The sequence below is a fragment of the Ammospiza caudacuta genome, chromosome 6, assembly GCF_027887145.1.
Source record: "Ammospiza caudacuta isolate bAmmCau1 chromosome 6, bAmmCau1.pri, whole genome shotgun sequence".
NCBI lineage: Eukaryota > Metazoa > Chordata > Aves > Passeriformes > Passerellidae > Ammospiza > Ammospiza caudacuta.
Genome location: NC_080598.1, coordinates 9,848,551 through 9,872,568, shown reverse-complemented (window position 1 = coordinate 9,872,568; position 24,018 = coordinate 9,848,551). Strand labels below are relative to the sequence as shown.

The following is a 24,018-nucleotide window of genomic DNA, read 5'->3' as shown; positions in this document are numbered from 1 at the left end:
AAGTATAGAAAGCTTTGCTGTGAACTGGGCAAAACCCAGTCTGACAATTGCCCGTACTGCTCCTTCCACCTCTGCCGGCTCCATCTGGGGCTCTTTCAGACATGGTGAGTGCGGGGTTTTTTCTCTCGGCGCTGGGAAAGGGGAGCTGTCCGCGGTGCTGAGGATAGGGATGGATGCTGCGGGAAGGGCAGAGCGGGGGCACCCCAAAATGCCCGCATTTAGTGGCCCAGCCCCTGCATCCCCGGTGCCGGGAGAGTGGGATTACGATGGAGAAAAAACTTGTGGGGAAATGGTGATGGGGAGTTTTGTGAGACACTGAAAAAATAAAGGGTGTGTGTGAAGCTAACATTAAACTGATGGGAAAGGTGAGGCTCGCCTTCAGGTTGCTTCATGTATAAAATGAAGATAAATTTTAAATTGTGGTTTTAAACTGGAGGGAAAGGTGGAGGTGAGTGTCTGAGTGTCGTCAGTAATCTATCTAATGAAGCTTAAATAAAATCTTCGGCATTATGTGAATAGGAAAGATAAGAAAAAGAATGGGGGAAAGCTACTGTTAGTGGCGTTAATCCCACTGTGGCAGTGCGGTTATGTTTTTGGGTTTTTTAGCATTTCACTCTCTTGCTGGCGGGCTTTGAAGCGTAGCAGCCAGCTCAGAAATCTTCACCAGCACTATTTCACTTGTTTTTTAACATCCCCGGTTGCCTACAGGGCAGCTTGTCTCTTGCTCATATATATTAAAAAAAAAAAAAGGCCGATGTGCATTGTTGAATGACAGAAAGGAAATGGGGCGTAAAATTAAAGAATCTTTCTACACTGGTGATAGGGAAGGGAGCATCCTACAGTCGTGATGTGAAATCTAACGAGGTCTGGCGGCGCAGTGCTGTAGAAACACTTCTTTAAACTTGAATTACGGGTTTGCAGATGCCAGTGTTGGTTTTTGTTTGAGGTTTGTTGCTGGGGGTTTTTGGGGGGGTTTGTGGTGAGGGTTCTTTGTGTACCGCGCTCTTTTTCCCCCCAGAGTATTAACGTGGAATGGGAGGGCAAGCAGGAGGCTCCTGAAATTCTGCAACACTCCTGTATCCCGATTTTCTGGCGCATGCGTTTCCTGCACGAGGGCAAAAAATTCGTGTAATCTCCGCAGCGCCAGCACTTTCCCCCCCCCCCCCCCCCCCTTCTTCTCCTTTTGGTAAAATATGTGACGTTCTCATTTTAGGATTACGCCAGTCAAAGGGATATGAGCAAGCAGCTCGTGAATAACCCTGAAGCGGTGGCTCCCGGACCCAACGAAGGTGCGGGAGTTGCGAGAGGCGAAAATGAGCCGCCAAACGCCCCTGTGCCGGCGGCCGCCGCCGCCAGCCTTGCCCGGTCACTGTCCAACGACAGCAAAGCCTTTCTCTCCGAGGAAGCGAAACCCAGCGAGCTGGAGAGGACCAAAGTGGGGGTCTGCAAGCTGAGCAGCACCCCGGTGCAAGCCAACTCCGCCGTCCGGAGGGAATCTGCGGAGAGCCTCCCCTGCGCGCCGGGCAATCCCGGGGCAGGGACAGCCGGGCCGGCTGCGATCCCGCACTGCAAAATCCCCGCTCTGCAGAGCACGGACGGGAACGCTGCCCTGGGCCTCGGCAAGGGCTCGCTGGAGCACAGCAACGCCTGGGCGACCCTGAGCCAGAGCACCGTGGTGCTGGGCGCCGACGGCAACACCTCCGTCCTCCCCGGCACAGTGGAGGGGGTGAGTTGTCTCCTCGCAGGCTCTCGGGTGGGAGAGGCTTCGCCGCTCGGCACCGATTTGGGGTGGAAGTTCTGAATTCAGGTGGCCGTGAGCCGGGGATGGGCCCGTGGCGCAGGGAGTGGGGAGGAAGAAGCGGGGAGAGGATCTGGGATCCAGCGGTCAGCGCTGAGGATGAATTGCGGTGCTGCGGGTGCTCACGATGTACTAGAACTGCGAACGAGCATCCCGTGTCATCCCGGCCGGCTCCTGAGCCCTGCCTGCGGCTGCAGCGCGGCTCTGACCCGCACATCCTCACATGAGCGCTGCTCCTGTCCACGCCTGAAGGGCGCCTTGCCCTTCCCCTCCTCAGGCTCCTCCGCCTGCCCAAACCCCCGGGGGCTGCGTGCCTCGCACCCCGTAACCAAAACTCGGGGGAAATCAAGCGGAGCAATGCCACAAGAGGTCCCGGGAGGGAGGGGATGCTGCGGGGCCGAGCAGGTGCCGCTCTCCGCTCCCCACAGCCCCTCTCCTGCTGCCCACCCGCATTTACCCTGCAGGCCTGCGGTGAAAGCCATTCCCACTGCTCCTGGCTGGGCCGGGAGCCTTCACTGCTCCTGACCCTCCAGGGGCAGTAAAAGCCATTCCCACTGCCCCTGGCTGGGCCGGGAACGGGCGCTCCCTCCGGACCCTCCAGAGGCCACCGAGCGCTTCCAGCCCCAGGGGAGGCGATGGGGATCAGGAGCAGGGAGACCCTCCCCGAGCGCTCTGTGCAGGGCCGTGTTTAAACCCCTTTTTCGCGCATTTTTCCCTAAAGGAGAGGCCTGTGCGCGGCCGGGGCCCGGGGCTCGCAGGGGCGCCCACACACCGGGCCCGTGTGTGCTAACGGGGCTGCTCTCCCATCTCTCTCTCTGCTCTCCCCCCACCTTTTCTCCCCCATTTTTAGGAAGACGATGTGGGGGATGAAAATAAAGCCCGAGGGAACTGGTCCAGCAAGCTGGATTTCATCCTCTCCATGGTGGGTTACGCGGTGGGGCTGGGCAATGTCTGGAGGTTCCCGTACCTGGCCTTTAAGAATGGGGGAGGTATGATGGCTTTTTCCTGTCTCTCTACCTGCGCTACCGAGCGGGGCTGAGCCGGTCCCGGCCTTTTGGCGGGGAGAAACACGAGGGAAGCGGGGCCGGCGGCTTCCCATGGCCGGGCAGCCAGCCCCGGGCTGCGGGGGCACCTGGGACCGTCACACACCCTGGGGAAACATTTGTCTGGGGTGGTTTTGTTTGGTTTGTTTTGTTTTGTTTCTGTTTGGTTGGGTTTGGGTTTTTTGTTGCTTATTTTCCCCGTCTTTATTTTCTTTTTTTTTCTTTTTTCTTTTCTTTTTTTTTTTTTTTTGTGTGTGTGTGTGTGTTATTTTTGGTTTTTGTGTTCTTTGGTAGTTTTTTTTTTAATTTAATTTGGTTTGGGGTTTTTTGTTCGCGTTATTTTTGGTTTTGGTGTTTTTTGCTTTTTTAATTTTTGCTTGATTTGATTTGGTTTGGGGTTTTTTTGTTTGCGTTATTTTTGGGTTTGGTGGTTTTTTGTTTGGGTTTTTTTTTTGTTTGATTTGGGTTTTTTTGTTCCCGTTATTTTTGGTTTTGGTGGTTTTTGTTTGTTTTTTTTTTGTTCGATTTGATTTGCGGTTTTTTGTTCGCGTAATTTTTTGTTTTGGTGGGGGGTTTTTGTGGTTTTTTTTTTTGTTTGTTTTGTTTTGCTTTATTTGTTTGATTTGGTTTGGGGGTTTTTTTGTTGGCGTTATTTTTGGTGGTTTTTTGGTTGGTTTTTTTTTTTGTTTGTTTTTTTGGTGGTCACCTCTGGAAGCAGGAAAGCCCTGACAGAGGAGATTTCCTTAAAAGAGAGCGCTTTCCTTAAACAAACACCTGCAATTGGCGCTGGCCGAGAGGGAGGGGGGCGGAGGGGCGGGATGAGCGCAGGGCAGGGCTCCGGATCCCCCTGCCCTCCCTCGGTCACACACGGGCTGCGAACCCGCGACCGGGGCCGTGGGGAAACAGGAGGGACTGCAGGGTCGGGATCCCGAGTGGAGACACCCCGTTATTTCCTGAGCCTCGGGGGAATAGTTTTAAATCTCTCCACGATCCGATTGAAAAAGGATCGTTTGAAATAGAGTGAATGTCGGTGGGCTGAGCAGAGGAGAAGCTGGAAGAGGGGCTATGCCGTTTGCAGGTTACAAGGGGAAGAAGAAGAAGGAGTTGATTTGCAGGGTTCTCCCACCAGAGGCTCTTACTGAAACGGAGAGTCCGTGGATGTCACTGGGTTAAAGCCCTGCAGCTGCAAACCCCTTCCCTCTGCCAAAGGGCTCTCAGCCGAGGGGAGCGGTGCTGTGATCATGGAAAGCAGTTTTGTACAGCCCGTGACAGCCCTTTCCTGCGAGGGGAGAGGCAATTTTAAAGAACTATTTTAACATTGTGAGCTTTTTTTTTCTTTTCATTTTATACGCAGACACTTCCAAGTGGGAGGTGTTAAAGACTCATTTAGCAATAATGAGGATTTCCTGTCTGTAGAAAACGCTGGAAATGTAGAAAGCTGACGCCCTTCTTCCCCCCTCCGCCCCTTCCGAGGCTGTCGGCACCGGGAATCGATAACAAACCGAAACATTTTAATAGAAACATTTTTTAAAAAGTTAGAAAAATGTCTTGACTAAGTTGTCCCCATATCACGGGGTGATTCAGGTTGCTCTCTCTTCTCTCCCCCCGCCCTCACAAGGTGCGTTTCTCATCCCCTATTTGATGATGTTGGCTCTAGCTGGGATCCCCATTTTCTTCCTGGAAGTGTCCCTGGGGCAGTTTGCTAGTCAGGGCCCCGTGTCGGTGTGGAAAGCCATCCCCGCGCTGCAAGGTGAGCGGGGCAGCGCCGGGGCGGGAGCATGGCCCGTGCTGGGGCTCCCGCATGGCTGCAGCCGCCCGGGCCCGCCCCGCCGCATGCCGGGGTCACCCTCCGTCCCTGCATCCGTCCCTGCCTCCCTCCACCCCTCTCTCCATCCCTTCATCCCTCCCTCCATCCGTCCGTCCGTCCTTCCATCCTCCATCCCTCCCTGCATCCATCCCTGCCTCCCTGCATCCGTCCCTGCACCCATCCCTGCCTCCATCCATCCATCCTTCCATCCCTCCCTCCATCCCTTCCTGCCTCCATCCCTCCATCCATCCATCATCCATCATCCATCCCTTCCTCCATCCATCCATCCATCCATCCATCCATCCATCCATCCATCCATCCATCCATCCATCCATCCATCCCTCCATCCCTCCATCCCTCCATCCCTCCATCCATCCCTCCCTCCATCCCTCCATCCATCCATCCCTCCCTCCATCCACCCCTCCCGCAGCGGGCTGTCCCCGTCGCTGTCCCCGTCGCTGTCCCCGTGTCTGTCCCGCACCAGAGGAGCCTCGCTGCTCGGCAGCCGCCCGCGTTGATGGCTTTCCGTGCTGTCGCCCCGTGTGTCCGCAGGCTGCGGCATCGCCATGCTGATCATCTCGGTGCTGATAGCCATTTACTACAACATCATCCTCTGCTACACCCTCTTCTACCTGTTCGCCTCCTTCGTGCCCGTGCTGCCCTGGGCCTCCTGCAGCAACCCCTGGAACACGCCCGACTGCAAGGACAAAAACAAACTTCTGCTGGGTAAGGCGGGACGCGCTTGTACTCTCCTTTTGGTGGTGGGTTGGGTTTGGTTTGGAAATTCGTGGCCGTGGTGTTTTCCAGAGGCTTCTGCAGCTCAGCTGCGCCCCTGGGAGATGCCAGGGATGGCCCTGGGGAACAACAGTCCGTGTGATCTGTGTCCCATGGGCATTTCCCTCTGCTTTTATTTAAAATTCTCCTTACTGAGCATAGATTAGATTTGTTAATTTAAATGCTTTTAAAATGCCGATTTTTTTCCCCCCGGAGGAAAACTCATTGTAGGCAACAAAATGCCATAGCTGGCAGCCTGGAGTGCCTGCTAAAGACGAATTATTTGTCTTTAGAGAAGCTTCTCTTAAACGAAAAAACAAAACCCGTTTCTGCAAACGGTCCCAAACACACGATGGCATGAAAACGAAAGGAAGTTAATCTAGTCAACGACCTTTTGGAAAAGGTGTCACAACTGAACAAAAGCTCAAGTAATTAGGTGCGATCTAATGCATTCTTGTCGTTTTACAACAACAACAACTAATCTGTGCGCTTTATTTTTTTGTTCCCTCACCTCATTTCTTCCTAGATTCCTGCATCATTGGCGACCACCCAAAAATACAAATCAAGAACTCTACTTTCTGTATGAGTGCCTATCCAAATCTAACCATGGTTAACTTCACCAGGGAAGGAAACAAAACATTTGTCAGTGGGAGTGAAGAATACTTCAAGTAAGATCTTTCTTTGTTCAGAAAAATTATGTTGCTCTTTCTGTAAAATCCACTGGAACATGGCTTGGAAAACCAGAAATGCAGTAGTGAAGGGCAGCAAATGATGTTCTTTTCTTTTTGTGCTTCGGAATGATGAGAGCTGAACGGAAATGCTGGATTACTTGTTTTCAGTTCCTGTGGTGTTTAGCACAGCTGGGGTGTTGGCCCATGCCCGGCAGTTTTATCTACTACTGCAATGCAGATAAATAAAATAATACATGGTGAGAATCACTGGAACCATCTAGAGAAACTGCTGGGGACACTGAGGCAGAACAAAAAAGGAATTTGCACTGAGTTGCTGCCTGTGGTTTCTTCCATTATTTTTTTTCCGAAATTTTTTAATTTCTTTTTTTTTCCTTCTTATTCTTAGGTACTTTGTATTGAAGATTTCAGCAGGGATTGAATATCCTGGCGAGATTAGATGGCCCTTGGCATTATCTCTTTTCCTAGCCTGGGTGATTGTTTATGCCTCCCTTGCTAAAGGAATCAAATCATCAGGAAAAGTAAGAACAATGTTTGTGACTGTACACTCACAGGAAAGCAGGGTGCTGGGTTTTAGGGACTCACACTCTCATTTAAGGGATGAATCACTGAAAATATTTTCAGTAAATGACTAAGTATTAATTGAAATGCCTTTTTCCTCTCTGTCTTTTCCTTTACAGTCAAAACAGAAACTATTTTTGTTTGATATTTTTTCTCCAACCTTCAATAAATTTAAAATGAACTCTTCAGCTGCACTAAGCAGTGGGATGACACAAATGGTACTTTGCAGCCTTCCCTAGTCTGCATGGGAAGGATTTATTAATTTCTTCATAAAAATTCTGCAGTCATCTCTCATTTCACTGGAATCCAGGAAATTGGGATGTAAATTAGGATGCTGAGCAACATATTTGAAAACCACAGCTGAATTTTTAAAAAAAGCTCAGTGTGGGTGTGTGTGTGTGTGTGATCAACACAAGTGGGTATTTCCTGGGATAAAGACAGTGGAAATGGAGATGGGAATAATTTTCTGGAGCTGGTCCCAGAGTTTGAAGAGATTGGGAAGAAAATCTCCTCTGTAAAGGTGGTGAGGTCGTGCAGGGCTGCCCAGAGAAGCTGTGGCTGCCCCATCCCTGGAGATGTCCAAGGCCAGGCTGGGCTGGGTTTGGCTCATCCTGGCCTAGGGGAAGGTGTTCCTGCCCATGGCAGGGGCTGGAATGAGATGATCTTTCAGGTCCCAAATCATTCTGTGATACAATTCCATCATGTGTTGGTATGATTCTGTTTTGTTTAGGACCAGACGTTGATGTGAAAACAAAAACTAATTTCAAATATTTAAGTGTAAGGCTTACCTGGCCATAATCTGAACATTTTATCTGGGCTGTGTTCCAGATAATTATTAAAACATTAAACACAAAATAATTTCAAATATCTAAGTGTAAAGCTTACCTGTCTATAATCCAACCATTTTATCTGAGCTGTGTTCCAGATAATTATTAGAACATTAAACACACAGCCACTGTTGTGTATTTAGACTCCATGATGATCAGGTCTGTCTAGCTAACTGCAGACTTTCCTTTTTTTTTGAATTTGGACCACAGCTATCATCATGGTGATATGTAATTATTAAGAGGTACAAACAGTAATAAAAATCCTTCAGGCTTTTTTTTTTTTTTTTTTTTTTTTTTTTTTTTTTTTTAGTTAAATACAGAAAAATATAGAAGAAAACTACAGAAATGTGTTACTAAATGGCATTTCACATTTAATTTCCGCTGAACTGGGATAGTTCCCTCTGGGAAATGATCAAAAGTGGGATTTTCCCTTTAGCTTTAAATCCCTACTGTTCCTCTCCAGATGGAGAGAGGAATCTTCTTCCCTTCTCCATCTGGAATTCCAACTCTTACCACTGTTATTGATGTTATTCCTACTCCCAGCAGCAAGAAGAGCTGTAAAATTTCAGATTTCCAGGGAAATTTTCCCCGCTGTTTTCTTAGTTTATCCCCTGAGTGCTGTCTCTGAGATTGAGTAATTGCCTTCTTTCGGCAACAGTGGCATTTCCATTTCCCCTCCTCACTTTTTACTCTCTCAGTAACCTCTTCTCTGCCCTGTGCAGGTTGTGTACTTCACAGCCACGTTCCCCTACGTGGTTCTCATCATCCTGCTCATAAGGGGAGTGACTCTGCCTGGAGCTGGGGATGGCATCTGGTACTTCATCACACCCAAGTGGGAGAAGCTCATTGATGCTATGGTGGGTTTGCTGTTGCACTCACAGCTGCTGGGGGATAAATAATATATTCTATATCAAGATATATATTTCATATATATGCTATATATTGTTATATAATATAATACTACAATATACTACAATATACTACAATATACTACAATATACTACAATATACTACAATATACTACAATATACTACAATATACTACAATATATAATATAATATAATATAATATAATATAATATACAACAATATAATATACAATAATCTATAATACATAGGCATGATGATAATGATAATAATAATAATAATAATAATAATAATAGTAATAATAAATCCCAGATCTCTTGGGGTCTGCTGCAAGCATTTTCCATGTGCAGAAGTGGCGTTGTCATCTGTGGAAACTTGTTCTTCATCTTACATGGGTAAAGTGTTATTTAGGGTCACTGTTAGGAAAACATCAGTATCTGATGCAGGTTTTCCCTCTTGACTTGTATTTTTTGTTTCTGAATGTATTTGAACGGATAAGTATCAAACAATATGGGTTTTATATTTGTGCCTCCCATGTACAGCAAGGTTTATAGTGTCCTTTCAGATGGACTCAACAAGAACAGTGCTCCTTATCAAATGAGCCTGATGTATTTAGTGGCAGGATTTTGCTTTTAAATATTCTGTTGACATCCATTGGTTTAACACTCTTTCATTTTCTTTCCTTTCAGGTTTGGAAGGATGCTGCCACTCAGATTTTCTTCTCCTTATCTGCAGCATGGGGAGGTCTAATTACCCTCTCTTCATACAACAAATTCCACAATAACTGCTACAGGTGTGTAAGAGTGAAATACATCTGTGTTATTGAACAGGTTTGTCCAAAACCAGTTATCCTTCATCTTCCAGAAATATGGTTTGCAAGACCCCTATCTCTTGTCTTTTTCTCCCTTGTCTTTTTTATTCTCTGCTGCCCTTTTGTCCTTTTTTCCTCTCTTGTATTTTTCTCTTTTCCTCTCTTCTGTTTCCTTTCCTATTTTGTGTGTGTGTGTGTGTGCATTTCGTTTACATTTAACCATTTTTGTGTATTTTTAACTCTCCCCAGATCCTAATCTACTATTCTCAAGGTGATCATTTAGGTTTATTAGAGTTCCTGCTGGCTCAGGAACTTCAGAGGATTATTTTGTTAATAATAAATCTTTCAGAATCAGGGGGCTGAGGCTGAAGGGCAGCCTGGGATGTGTCAGGAAAATGAGACAGAATCACTTGGCAGCTCTGCTGGAGGACTGCTCATCAGCAGAGTGAAACATGCAGGACTTCAATTTGCAACTTCCATTGATGGGATTCCTACGTCTCCTAAATGTTCTTTCTTTTCCCAGTTTTTCCCATTACATGCAAAAAGTTATTTCATGCTATGAAATCTAAAATCACTTCTTTGAGAGCTATTTTTTCATGGGAAAAAGTCATAGTGTATAATTTTTCATGCAAAAGCCCGCTGGCTCAAATGTCTGCAGCTGGAAAACACAACAGCAAGTGGCACTAGTGGAGTGCTTCCCTGCTGTTTTACAGTTTTTAAAGTCAGTCTGGAGCCAAGTTTGCCAATCCTTGTGGTGCCAGAGGTGCAGATTCAGGACAGCAGCAGCGTGCACAGGGACTCCCCCAAGAGATGCCCAAAAACTCTCTCCAGTCAGGGCTTCAAAGCAAACTCTCCTTGGGATTTCCACTGCCACCTCCTATGGCTTCTCAGTACAGAATACTTAACTTAAAAAAGAAATGTGGACGAGGATATTGAAAAGAAATTTTAAAAAATATTTTACTAGTGCTCAAAAGTAATTGAATGAAATTATCCCAAAATATGGATGAAAGCTAACAGTGTTGCATACACAGTAACTCCCACCCAGCAATCCTTTGGGTTCTGTTTTTGAAAATGCTATTGCTGAGCCTTCTTTTTTTATTTTTTATTTTTTTTATGAATAATTGCAATCAGAATATCAGGGAAGAAAATGGAGGAAGCATCATGCTACCTTTCCACACTAACTTAACAATCTTTTGTGGAGTTTGGAAGATCTTAATGAAAATACTGAAGGGAATACATGGTAATGAAGTATAAAAATATCACAGTTCTAATACCATATAGATGCTTTACCTGTTAGGGAGGGATATGAGAGACCAAAGTAGAAATAATTAGAAAAGCTTAGTTACTCCCAATATTTTAAATTTTACAACAAAACCTTGAATATTGAAATGCAGTATGACTATTTTCTCTTTCAATTTCTATATTAATTACATTTTAATACATCAATTGTAATTTTCAGTTACACATTGATTTTAAACATAGTCCAAAATCCATAATTGCCGTACATTTACATAAATTGACTTCATAATGAATACCTGAAATATTTCAAACCTATCTAGGTTTTGGAAGAAGGTTAACACGTGATGGTTCCAAACAGCACACTATCATTTTTGTTTTCTGTAGACCCAAAGAATAAACAAAATAATTCCCGTTTAAACATGCTCTGTTGGATGTCCTAGGAGTTTGCCAGCTCAGTGAGATTCTTTGACAGCTTCTCAAGTTCTGTTTCATTCTCTTCCTGACAAAACAATAGCAGTAGGAATAAACAATTCTAGCCAACATAAACCCCCTAAACATTTAAAGTGAGGGATTTGTTTTTCTGAAGACGTAGGAGTTTATGGGGAAGTTCTCTGGACATGCATATTGTTTAAAGAAAAATCCTATTGAAAAAAAATCCCATAGAAATCCTACGGAAAGATCCCATTACATCCCTAAGGATGCAATAACTATGGATGGGGCTCACGAGGGCTGGTTTGCTGTCAAGCCTTGACATACCCAGCATAGTGAGATGTTCAGCTGTAGATTTCTTGAGGTTCCTTTGATAATAACCACCATGGAAAAAGGTACCAAGGAATCCTCCCTGTGCAGACAGGAAGGTCATTGAGCAAGCTCTGCAATGTACAGAAAGCTAACCCTGGAATTTTGTGTATAAGCACAAGAAGGACAAGACAAAAATCCTCTCACCTGGTCAGCAGTGGTTAGTCCGTACCCACTGTGGAGAGCAGATGTCCTGTGAGGGAAAAGAGTTAAAAAATGTGTTAGAAATCAAGACACCATGTCTGTCTGTTCTTCAGAGAGGCCAAGGGCAGATGTGCTGGGCCTGTGGCTCCTGCACAGCACGTGGGTGATGGAAGCTTGCAGACCTGATTCCTGAGGAGTGTAAAATGTGCCTTCACCAGCACCCCCACAAGCTGTGTGTGCTGATGAGAAACCCCTGAAATACAAATACATACACAAAACCTTCCCTGTGTGTATCCCAACAGGCTTCTTGTGCTTTTTTGCAGGGACACTCTGATAGTGACGTGTACCAACAGTGCCACAAGCATATTTGCAGGCTTTGTCATCTTCTCAGTCATTGGCTTCATGGCAAACGAGCTCAAAGTGAATATTGAAGCTGTGGCAGACCAAGGTAGGGCTCACTGGCATTTCATTACTCAGACAGGCACCCGAGGCACTTCCAGCTCTGTTGTTGATGATCACAGATATCTGATATATGATCACTCCAGTATCATTGGTATTGGAGGTGGGAATGATGGCTTCAAACTGTTGTGGATTGCTAAACCATGTGTAGACATTTCTGCACAGGAGAAGGCAGTCTGGAAGTCAAGATTTTAATTAAAGCCTCTTAATGACTTGTTTGGTAAGAGAAGGAAGGAAACTGAGACTCATTTTAAACCTTTGTGTAAATGACTGATGGAGGGTAGGCTGCGATGGTTATTGGCCTTCTCATTGTTCTCTGCTGCTGTTTGCCAAATCCTCTCCAAGGGAAAAGTTACCTCTGGTGGTTGGAATTTTGGGTGACAGAAATCTGGCACGAGGGGTGGATTGTGCTCCTGAACTGCGGGGAGCAAGGAGATGCCTCCACAGAGAAGTCAAACATTTCTGAAGGGCTGATTGGAACACCTTGGTTAGCGAAGAGAGATGGTCACTAGTGGGGATCTGAGAGACTGAACTGGTAGAGCTGAGCACCACCACACCAACTAAACCATGGCTCTGAGTGCCAGTCATTGCTAGAGCAGCTCCAGGGATGAAGCGTAATCTCCCTTCAAGTTTTCAAAACCTTGAAGGAAAATGTTAACGGAAATACAAAGGGTTTTAAATTTTTTTCCTTTTTTTTCCTCTCCTAAATTATTAATCTGAAAAACATAGTACTTTTTTTTTTTTTTTTTTTTTTCATTTAGAGTTTTCTTTTTAGGAAAAACTAGTTTATCTGGTGAACAAATGAAACTTGGAGGGAAAGACAGCACAACTTCTTTTTGTTCTAGTCTCTGATTAAGAACAGAGCTACAGCTGAAAAATATTATTCCTTATATATAGTGTAGTTGAAAGATGTTATACTTTAAAATGAAACTTCAAGGTAATTTTACTTTTTAAGACATATAAAGCACTTGGAGTTTTCCTGGCTTTAATGCACTTTTATAAAGAGTTCATACCCACCAAATCTTGGAAGATGGAAGGAATGGGAGGTTGCCTCCCTGTGATTATTTCCTGTGGTTGGATGCTACCAGGTGTGAGGGGCTGACCTGGAGACATGCTTATATTCTATAATTTAACTTTTCCTAGAGGAGTGATTAATGGGAACTCGTTATTCTGAGACTTAATTAAACTTCTAGATGCAGGCAGCGAGTTTAAACGGAGCCCTTACCTCCAACAGCCGAGAAGAAATCTTTAATTGAGAGATGAAGAGGGGAGCCCGTTCTCTCGGCATGAGGCATTTGGCTCGTGGCATTCGTATCTCACAGGAAACATCCCAGAGAGCTTGGAGGGGCATCCCTGAGCTGGGATCAACGGGCAGGAGCTGCCACCTGCTGTAAGGCTGCCACCACAGCCCTGCAGCCCCTGCTCCCAGGCACAGCTGAGCACTTACAAAAACAGTTTTACTTCATGATCAATAGAAATTAAACCCTATATATATATATATATATATATATATATATATATATATATATATATATAAAATCTAAGCACTTACAAAAATAGTTTTTCTTTATGATCAATAGAAATATAGAAATTAAAGCCATATATATACACATACATATATACATATATATACACATATATATACATATATACACACACATATACATATATATACACACATATATACATATATATAAATATATATGTATATATATGTATACACATATACATATATACATATATATATAAAGATCTAAGCACTTACAAAAATAGTTTTTCTTCATGATCAATAGAAATATAGAAATTAAAACCCTATATATACATACATATATACTTATATATATACACATATATACATACATATATACATATATATATACACATATATATACACATATATATACATATATACATATATATAAAAATATATATGTATACACATATACATATATATATAAAGATCTAAGCACTTACAAATTACTTTTTATTTATGGACAATAGAAATGAAACCCCAATATATATACATATATAAAGATCTAAGCACTTACAAAAATACTTTTTCTTTATGAAAAATAGAAATTAAACCACAACATATATACATATACAAAGATCTAAGCACTTACAAAAATACTTTTTCTTTATGAAAAATAGAAATTAAAGGCCAATATATGTATTTTAAAAAAAGATCTAAGCACTTAGAAAAATACTTTTTCTTTATGATCAATAGAAATTAAAGACCAATATATATATATATAAAATCCAAGCACTTACAAAAATAGTTTTTCTTTATGATCAATAGAAATTAAAGCCCAATATATACACACACACACACACATATATATATATATATATAAAAGATCTAAGCACTTACAAAAATAGTTTTTCTTTATGATCAATAGAAATTAAAGACCAATATATATATTAAAAAAAATACCAAAAGAAAAGCCCAGACAAACAACCAAAAGGATGGAAAATTCCTGATTTAAGTTTAAAAGAATCCATCTCCTTATTTCTTGCGCTCTGCATTATTTTGGGTTTTCTTGTGGATTTTTTTAGAATCACAGTAGTTGTTGCCTTCTGTCTGCTGTCAGATCTCTGGGCATATATTTTATATTCTCTCCTCATTTAAGAGCGTGGCAACGAGTTGAAGAAGAGTATTTGCATTTCCATTCATGTTGCAGCACTGAGGTGTGGATGTTTGCCATGGGTTGCTAATTGGCAGGGAGGTGGCAGGAATTTGATCACAGAAACATTGCTGCAGTGTGCAATTTTTGCTATTTTTAAAAACTTTTGGATCAGTTTGTTTGTATACTGGTTGAATATGCATTCTGCTTGGAAAGTTGGACTAAGTGATTTGAAATTTACAGTGTAAATAGAAATCAATCAGGTAATGCTAAACTCTGCAATGTTTAAACTTTTTTGTAAATAGGAAAGACTGAATCTGATAATCTTTATTTGTCTTATTTCTAGGTCCTGGGATTGCTTTTGTGGTTTACCCAGAAGCCTTAACAAGGCTCCCCCTCTCTCCCTTCTGGGCTATAATATTCTTTTTGATGCTCCTAACTCTTGGATTAGATACCATGGTAAACTGCTTTTGTGTCCCATTCTTTTCCTTTTGATTTTCCTATTTATTTGTTTGGAGGACTGTGCAGTTGATTGCTATTTCCCATGTGTGTGGTGGTGTTCACAGGGGTCTGAGGATGAGGGAAGAGATGAGGATCTGACCCCATGTTTCAGAAGGTTGATTTATTATTTTATGATATATATTACATTAAAACTATACTAAAAGAATAGAAGAAAGGATTTCATCAGAGGGCTAGCTAAGAATAGGAAGGAATGATAACAAAGGCTCTGTCCCAGACTCTCTGTCCAAGCCAGCTGACTGTGATTGGCCATTAATTACAAACAACCACATGAGAGCAATCACAGATGCACCTGTTGCATTCCACAGCAGCAGATAATCATTGTTTGCATTTTGTTCCTGAGGCCTCCCAGCTTCTCAGGAGGAAAAATCCTAAGGAAAGGATTTTCCTTAAAAGATGTCTGTGACACATGTGAGCAGTGACTCATGAAAAAGGAGGAATGCAGTAAGGTCATCAAGGCTGAAATCATTTTGGCAGAGCTTTGGTGCTGCCATCTGAGCATTTACCACCTAGGACTCAAAATAATGTTCAAATTCTGATGTTTTCTCTGCTGTGTGTGCATTGGAATGAACCCTTTGGTTTGTGTTTCAGTTTGCCACCATCGAAACCATCGTGACCTCGGTGTCAGACGAGTTCCCCAAGTACCTGCGGACACACAAGGCTCTGTTCACCCTGGGCTGCTGCGTGTCCTTCTTCATCATGGGCTTTCCTATGATCACTCAGGTAACCACACTGCCTTTGAGCACCGCTGCCTGGCCCCAGTCCCCCTCTGCTGGCTGCTTTTCTCCTGCACAGGCTGCAAAATGTTCGGCTGAGTTCTGAATTCTGCCACAAGTGATACATTCTGTGTCTGAAAACGTTATTAAAAACAAACAAACAAACAAACAAAAAGGATGCTCTGGCTGAGATATTCTTAAAAGACATTGCTGTTCAAGCCTTTCTGAGAATCAGGTCTTTAAAATTTTCTCTAGCCAAACATCTCCAAAAAATAAATATTTTGTAATAGTCATAAATATATAAATTAGTAATAGTAATAATAGTAATAGTAATAATAGCAATAAATAAATAAATAGTAACAGTAATAAATAAACAGTAATAGTAATAAATAAACAATAATAGTAATAAATAAATACTATTACTATTACTATACTTTTTATATATATAAAGTATGTATATATAAAGTATATGTATACGTAGTGTACATATAGTGTGTATATATATATAGTACTGTATATATATAGTGTGTATATATATATTACTGTACTATATATATATATATATATATATATATATATATAGTACAGTAATAGTAATAAATAAAGTATTCAACCCACACTGACAGAGGGCAGGTTTAGATCAGACATTAGGAAGAAATCCTTCCCTGTGAGGGTGTGAGGCCCTGGCACAGGGTGCCCAGAGCAGCTGGGGCTGCCCCTGGATCCCTGGCAGTGCCCAAGGCCCCAAGGCCAGGCTGGACAGGGCTGGGAGCCACCTGGGATAGTGGGGGGTTGGAATGAAATAATCTCTAATGTTTCTCCCAACCCATTCTATGAATAAAGAAAAAAAAACCCCAATTTTGAATGTGATATGAATATGCACGCCTGTTTTGAGTGCCTTTCCTCTGAGACTAGACACATACTGATGGTCTCTGCAAACTGTGGAGTTAATACTGGAATTCCCATCTACTACTGATAAACTTCAGTGTCTTCTTCACTAATACCTTCAGCATGATATATAATTTCAAGATGAGATGGACAAAATCTTAAGATTTTATCCATCCTTCCACCCCTTTTTCTTTCTTTTCTTCCCCCTTACCTCACCACCTACCAGCCCAGCTTTTTTAGGCTGTCCTAAAGCCTGGGAAGGATTCAGTCCTTTATTCACTTGAATTGTGCTGCTTAACTCCATCATGTAGACAGGATATTAAATCCTTTCCAAACAGATGAACTGGACTCATTATTATGGCAGTTGTGCTTCCAATGAAGATTTTGATTTTGTTGTGGTATTATGTGGTTTGAGACACCGCAGGTGGGAGTTCTGATCACAGTTCAGTCCTGCATCTCGAAGGACTGAATTCAAAGTCCTCCCAAGCTGTGCTAGGTAGCAGAATCAGGTGTGCCCTCTGCTTTTTTCCTGTTGGGTTTGCTATTCATTGAGCCAGAAGGAGGAGCCTGGCTCCAGCTGAGGTGTGGGTGCTGCCCTGGCTCCTGCTCCTGTCCTGCCTCAGTGCCACGGGTAATCCTCTCTCTTTCTCTCCCCAGGGTGGAATGTACATGCTGCAGCTTGTGGACACTTACGCAGCCTCCTACTCTCTTGTCATCATTGCCATCTTTGAGCTTGTTGGAGTTTCCTACATCTACGGTAAGAACAAACGTTATTGGACAGCCTCTGTCAAAGCAACATGTTAGAGAATTATAAGGGAAATTCTTGAGGAAAGGAGTGATTTTTCTCTGTAATAAAAGCCCCAAAACACTCTTAGTTTGGACAGAAGCATGGCAGGACTTCAGGATCCCTTTAAATGCATGTATTCAAAAGACTTTCATGCAGTCTCGAGTCATTTTCCACCAACAGCTCAAAGATATGAGTATGAGAATAGAGCTAATATTTAGTGACATTTTTCCAGGGGTGCTTTTGTGCTTCAACAGTTTTAGGGACAGAGACCTCCTGAGCCAATAGAGATTTATATGTACGATATCTATATCTATCTATCTATCTATCTATCTATCTATCTATCTATCTATCTATCTATCTTAAAAATAGATATGTATACTTTATTTATTTATTTATTTATTTATTTATTTATTATTACTATTTTAGGGTGGCCCTAGCTGGATGCCAGGCACCCACCAGAGCTGCTCTCTTCACTGCCTTCTGCATCTGGGCATGGGAGAGAAAATATAACAAATGGTCATGGTTTGAGATAAGGACTGGGGCAGGTTGTTCAACCAATACTGTCATGGGCAAAACACACTCAATTCGGGGATATTAATTGCATTTATTGCTAAGAAAAACAGAGCAGGATAATGAGATGAAAATAAAACCTAAGAACACTTTGCCCCCATCCCTCCCTCCTTCCCAGCTCTATCTCATGCCCACAGGAGCACAGGGAGATGGGGAATGGGAGTTATGGTGAGTTCATCACAGTTGTTCATGCTGCTGCTGCTCAGGAGAGGAGTCCTTCCCCTGCCCCAGGATGGGGTGATTCCCACAGGGCAGCTCTCCATGAACCTCTCCAATACGAGTCCATTTCATGAGCAACAGTTGTCCATGAATGTCTGTGATGTGGGCCACTCTTCCATGGGGTGCAGTGCTATGGGCTGCAGGTGGGTCTGTGCCTCCCTGTGCCCTCCCTGCATGGCTGCAGGTGGGTCTGTGCCTCCCTGTGCCCTCCCTGGGCTGCAGGTGGGTCTGTGCATCCCTGTGCCCTCCCTGGGCTGCAGGTGGGTCTGTGCATCCCTGTGCCCTCCCTGGGCTGCAGGTGGCTCTGTGCATCCCTGTGCCCTCCCTGGGCTGCAGGTGGGTCTGTGCCTCCCTGTGCCCTCCCTGGGCTGCAGGTGGGTCTGTGCATCCCTGTGCCCTCCCTCCATGGGCTGCAGGTGGGTCTGTGCATCCCTGTGCCCTCCCTGGCTGCAGGTGGGTCTGTGCATCCCTGTGCCCTCCCTGGGCTGCAGGTGGGTCTGTGCATCCCTGTGCCCTCCCTGGCTGCAGGTGGGTCTGTGCATCCCTGTGCCCTCCCTGGGCTGCAGGTGGGTCTGTGCATCCCTGTGCCCTGCATGGGCTGCAGGTGGCTCTGTGCATCCCTGTGCCCTCCCTGGCTGCAGGTGGGTCTGTGCATCCCTGTGCCCTCCCTGGGCTGCAGGGTCACAGCTGCCTCGCCAGGGGCTGCAGGGGAATCTCATTTCCAGCACCTGCAGCAGCTCCTGCCCCTCCTTCACCCTGCCCTGGGTGTCTGCAGGGCTGTTCCTCTCATGTTCTCAGCCTGCTCTTCTCTGTTGAGAATAATAACTTTTGTGCAATAACTTTTTTTTGTCCTTTTAAAATCCGTTATCAGAGATGTTGCTCCCCTTCCTGACTGGCTCTGATTTAGCAGTGGTGGGTCTGCCCTGGAGCCTCCAGGGATTGCCTCTGCCAGACACAGGGGAAGCCTTTACAGCTTTTCACAGAAGCCAAAACCTGTCCCTGCAAACCCAACACAGTGTTTAACAATTTCTGAAGGCTTTTTCCCCATGTGCACACCCAACTTTCCTCCTTCCTATTTGTCCATAACGTAGCCTCAAGATTGTGCAGCTACTCAGGGTGATTAATTATCCACAGTGGTCACACCAGTGATGCTGATCCCTGTTGATGCACATTAAATTGTGAGGAAGATCCTCAGTGTGAAACAGTGCAATCATCACAAAGCTGCTGTAGTTACCACAATTGATACCAGCTGCTGATGTGCTCCTAGACTTGCCCAGTGTTTTCAGGAGACTGATTCTTGGAAATGTGAAGATCTTCCCACAAACCATAAAGAATTAATTTATGCCTGGAATGGAAGGCTGTTTCTGCTGTTGCTGTGGACAGGAATAATTACATAGTTTAATCAGCTAGGCATAAAAATCCAAGATGTTCTGCTGAAGCTGCTTGTGTAGCCACTGACTCTGGGTTCTGGCCCTTTTCACTGAATACTTGTACCTGCCTGTGTTGTGGAGTCCACTCTGTAATATAAGTGCTTTTAAATATAGTACAGGTTTCAAATCATGGGGAATTTAAACTATAGTACAGGTTTCAAATCATGCAGAATTTAAACTATAGTATGGGCTTCAAATCATGGGGAATTTAAACTATAGTACAGGTTTCAAATCATGCAGAATTTAAACTATAGTATGGGCTTCAAATCATGGGGAATTTAAACTATAGTACAGGTTCCAAATCATGCAGAATTTGGTGCTCTTGCTGGAGAAATCAATGCTATAGACAGGACAGGGAATCAGCCCTTCCTTGTTTTCTCTGGTTTCATGGAAATTCAGCAGTGTATTTTAACCTCCACTGACATCCAATTCAGTGAGTATGTCTGAGAGATTGGCTGCTAAGCCAGACGTGACCTAGTGAGGAAATGCTACAGAATATTATGGAAATACTCAAAACACAGAAAGAAAAGTTGATTTAGGCCAGTCATGTTTTGATTGAACAAAATTCTTTGCTTTTTTATGTCCCTGGAATGTAAACAGTTCAAGTAGAGCTGGTTTAGAGGTGAAATGAAAGCCAGCTTCTCTAAAATCAATGCAATTTCATAGGCAGTGACAAGTGGGGAGACTTGCAAAGATTTTAAGGGTTTGCTGGGGATTTTTTGCCTTCCTTCTCCTCCTCACTTTGCTGACAGCAGGCCTGAGCCATGCTGTGCTAGATGTTTTCACTCCTCATGGCCACCAGCACCAACAGCATCACCTGCTCTGTGCCAAATATTGCCCCCTTTAAAGCCATTGCTATTAGTGTGAAAGAGAAAAAATACGTGCTTAAAATATTTTTAATATTTTAAAAGCTACTTAAATCTGTGAAATTTATTTGCTCTGCATGATTTCAAATAAGGATGAAGGCAAACAGGGAGCAAGAAGCGGCTCTGTTCCTCCTGTGAACACTGTGTGGCAGAAGCACTGCAAACAGCATTTGTGGAATGACATCTCAGTGGGTTTGGAGGAAAAAACTGCTCTGGCCAGTGTTTGCCTTGCCCAGCAATTCCAGCATCCCTTAAAGCATTAACACTGATCAACAACATAAAATAATGCAGAAATAATAATAGCTCTGCAAAGGAAGGGCCTGAATAGAGGAGAAGGTTTTTTTAGTGAGTTATTACTTCAGTGTAATCGGATGTGGAAAAGGTTTGACAAATTACCAATTATTCTTTTTATGCTTTCTGTACAACTGATTGTTCATCAACAGATGTTGGTAAAACCTTGGCTGCAATCTGTTTCAAAGGAATTAACCCTTTGCTTGACTAAGGAGCTTCCTTTTGTTTAAATAAAAAGGAAAGACATTAAAATCATTACCTGTTTGACAGAGCTGCTTTTACTGTGCTAAAGCTGCTTTAGCAAGGACTGGGCACAGGAATACATCTGTGCATTTGTGATTTGTGTGTTGTAAATACAAGCAAAGCTGCTGCTTGTGCTGTATCCCTTCAAGCAGTGCTTAGAATTGGCATAATACATTTTCAAGGTCTGAGAACTGCTGTTTTACACTCCACTGCCACCTTTCTCTGTGCACTTGTACTCTTCATGGCAAGCAGCTTGGCACAAGCAGTGGCAGGTGCTGTTGTGATGAAATAAATTTGTCTTTAGTGCTTGTTACATGTTCTGCTTGCTGAGCTTGCTGAGATTTTTAAATTAAAAAGAGACACATGGTTATTTCCTTGTGATCACTTATTTTTCAGTAGAGTCAGTGCTTCATGATGCAATCAAATGCACCTTTTTACTGTTTTAGATGTTTATTCTCCAGTTGTTTAGATTATGAGGAATGATTAGTAAAGAACAGCTTAGAGGTGAGGTATTAATTTAATCACCAGCATAATTCCCACTGTTGCATTTTGTAGCATTAAGCTAAAGACAAAAATCCCTGTGTGTGAGCGAAGCACTGCTGGAAACTGAAAATACATGATGGAAACTTTGTTTATGCTCCATGCAGAACTGGTTTTTGTCAGTTTGTTTTTGGGAAGGTTTGTTAGAGTGAGTGGAAGCTGCTGCTGTGTATTTGTAGGAAGCTTTAGTAATTTTGAACATTTTACCTGTAGCAGAATAGTGAAGTAGTTGTCTGGCTAGGTTTGCAGTCTCCTTTTAAATGGATTTGATATGTCAGTACATATGAATACATCATTCTACTTTAGAGAGGGAAAAATCAGATATGGAATATCGTGTGTTGTTTATTGCCCAGATTTATTCAGCAGGCCTGGCTGATCTGAGAGGGAGATCAGATTTACTGAGATCTGGGAAAAAAAGTTGGTGTTCTGTAAACTAAAATATCCTGTGCATTTCTTCTGTGGAACTTCCACTGGAAAGAGATAAGTAATATGTAATCCCTCAATCTGTTATATACATTTGACTCCTGAATTGCTAATATTTTAGAGTGCTTTACACTGTGAATATCTACTGACCATTCCTAAAAGGAATTCCTTATTTGATTTTTTAAATTGGAGTTTCAAACAAATCTGTGCAGGTTTTCACGAAACCAGCATGAATTTTGGAGGCAGAAACCCTTGGTAATAATCCAGTTAGGTATCCCTTCTTTGCAGCAGCAAGTGTGGCTGAAGTGGACACTTTAAATGAGATTTAAACTTTGTGGAAATGCCCATCAGCCTGTACCTTGTGCTGCTGCAATTAAAGCCCAACTTTGCTCCCAGCAGAGCACAGGGATGGCTGCTGTGTGAGCAGCTCCCTCACACTCACTGCAGATAAACAAAAGACAGGGACAAATCTTTCAACTGCAGCAAAAACCTCCTTCCAGCTCCACCACACGATGACCTTGGAGGGCACACTTTGTCCAGACAAACTTCTATTCCATTCCATTCCATTCCATTCCATTCCATTCCATTCCATTCCATTCCATTCCATTCCATTCCATTCCATTCCATTCCATACAAACTTCTATTATAAAACAGAGAAGGACTCAATCAGTCAGCCTGGTGCTGAAGTACAGTGATTCCATGGGTCATAAAAATTACATGTGTTTTACACATGTAAGAGGCTTTCTGAAGAAGAAAACTTGTGGCAGTCAGTAAAAGGGAAAAAGAAGGAAAGAAATTACAGAAGGAAAAAAGTGACCCCTGAGTTACCTTGGCTCAGTGTTCTGAGCTTACATCCAATGCAGGTTTTAAATACAGTCCTTGCAGTGCCACTTTCCTGTTTGATTTCTGTATTTTCCTTCTGTGTTCCCTGTCATTGCAGGGTTCTTTAGCCCTTCTCTCCCATGCTGGGTGCCTGAGCTGGCCCTGAGGGGCTGCCAAGCTTCCCCCAGCCCTGCTGCCTTCTCCTGCACCACAGGGCACAGATGATGGAGCAGTGCTAGGGTTTCACTTCCTTAATTCTCAGAACAATCAGGTGCATAGATTTATTTCTCCTTGACATCAACAGCAAGGCTTCCCAACTGGGAGGATCAAGGCTGGGATTATCCCTTCTTACAGTCAGCAGCTGCAGCAGCTGACTCCATACAATAAGGAATAAAGAAGTTTATTACTTTGGTTACAAGTATTTCTTCCCTTACTCAAAGCCTTTTCTCCAGTATTTAAGCTTTCCCCACATCATGCAAGTTAGACAAAATGCTGCAGAATAATGCTTTGCAAAATTTAGATTAAATTGGCCCAAATTTTTAACTTTTATGTGAACAGATGAGCTCTGACCTCTCCCTTCTTATTACAATGAGGAAAGCTGTAATCAGTTTTAGGGTTTCTTTAAGCTTTTGGATAAATCACTGATAATGAAATTGCTAATGACTAAGTTAGTAATAACCAGCAGGAATAGCAGCTGCTGACCAGCACACCTTTCCTGGCACATGGCACGGCCAGGGAGGAGCTGCACAATGGCTGAAATACCATTTCCCAATCTTGCATCTTTTGTTAACTCAAGTGACCTTATATGAAGGTTAATGTATCAGCTGAGCTTTTTGTTCAGACAACATTGAATATAATTCAAAATATTTACAGGTGCTCTTTAGGAATTTTAAATATCAATTATGCATCAGGTGAAAAAGAGCAGGACATCACCAGTTTCAGTGCTGAGGGGTACAGCTGTGATCCAGTCATGTAGCAGGTAAAGAGAAGCTGAAATATTGCCTGAATATTAATAAGGCTGATCTTCACAGGGGAATAAAACAAACAGAAAAACAATTGCAGCTACCCAGTACATATCAGCAATGCTTTAACACAAAACATATTAAACACCTCATCTCAATGTAAAAGCTCAATTGCTTTAATCCCTAAGGAAATACTTTATTGGAATGGTTCCCACTCTATTAGTCCCATTTTTACTGTGTACTTAGATCGTCCAAGGAAGCTTTCAAACAAAAATTTGGAGTTAGTTTTCATAGTTGGACAC

At 43.2% G+C, this 24,018-nt stretch overlaps 1 protein-coding gene across 1 annotated transcript in view; it reads left to right on the top strand.

The window, feature by feature from the left end:
• The first annotated feature begins 208 nt into the window (after positions 1–208).
• Positions 209–24,018, top strand: part of SLC6A5 (solute carrier family 6 member 5) — a 30,629-nt gene continuing 6,819 nt past the window's right edge. Inside the window, exons 1-13 of the mRNA XM_058806774.1 lie at positions 209–292; positions 1,214–1,726; positions 2,649–2,787; positions 4,460–4,591; positions 5,201–5,374; positions 5,949–6,090; positions 6,500–6,632; positions 8,222–8,356; positions 9,055–9,158; positions 11,681–11,805; positions 14,787–14,899; positions 15,551–15,682; positions 17,221–17,320. Coding sequence (XP_058662757.1) covers positions 209–292; positions 1,214–1,726; positions 2,649–2,787; positions 4,460–4,591; positions 5,201–5,374; positions 5,949–6,090; positions 6,500–6,632; positions 8,222–8,356; positions 9,055–9,158; positions 11,681–11,805; positions 14,787–14,899; positions 15,551–15,682; positions 17,221–17,320 — 2,026 coding nt within the window. The remainder of the gene's footprint in view (positions 293–1,213; positions 1,727–2,648; positions 2,788–4,459; positions 4,592–5,200; positions 5,375–5,948; positions 6,091–6,499; positions 6,633–8,221; positions 8,357–9,054; positions 9,159–11,680; positions 11,806–14,786; positions 14,900–15,550; positions 15,683–17,220; positions 17,321–24,018) is intronic.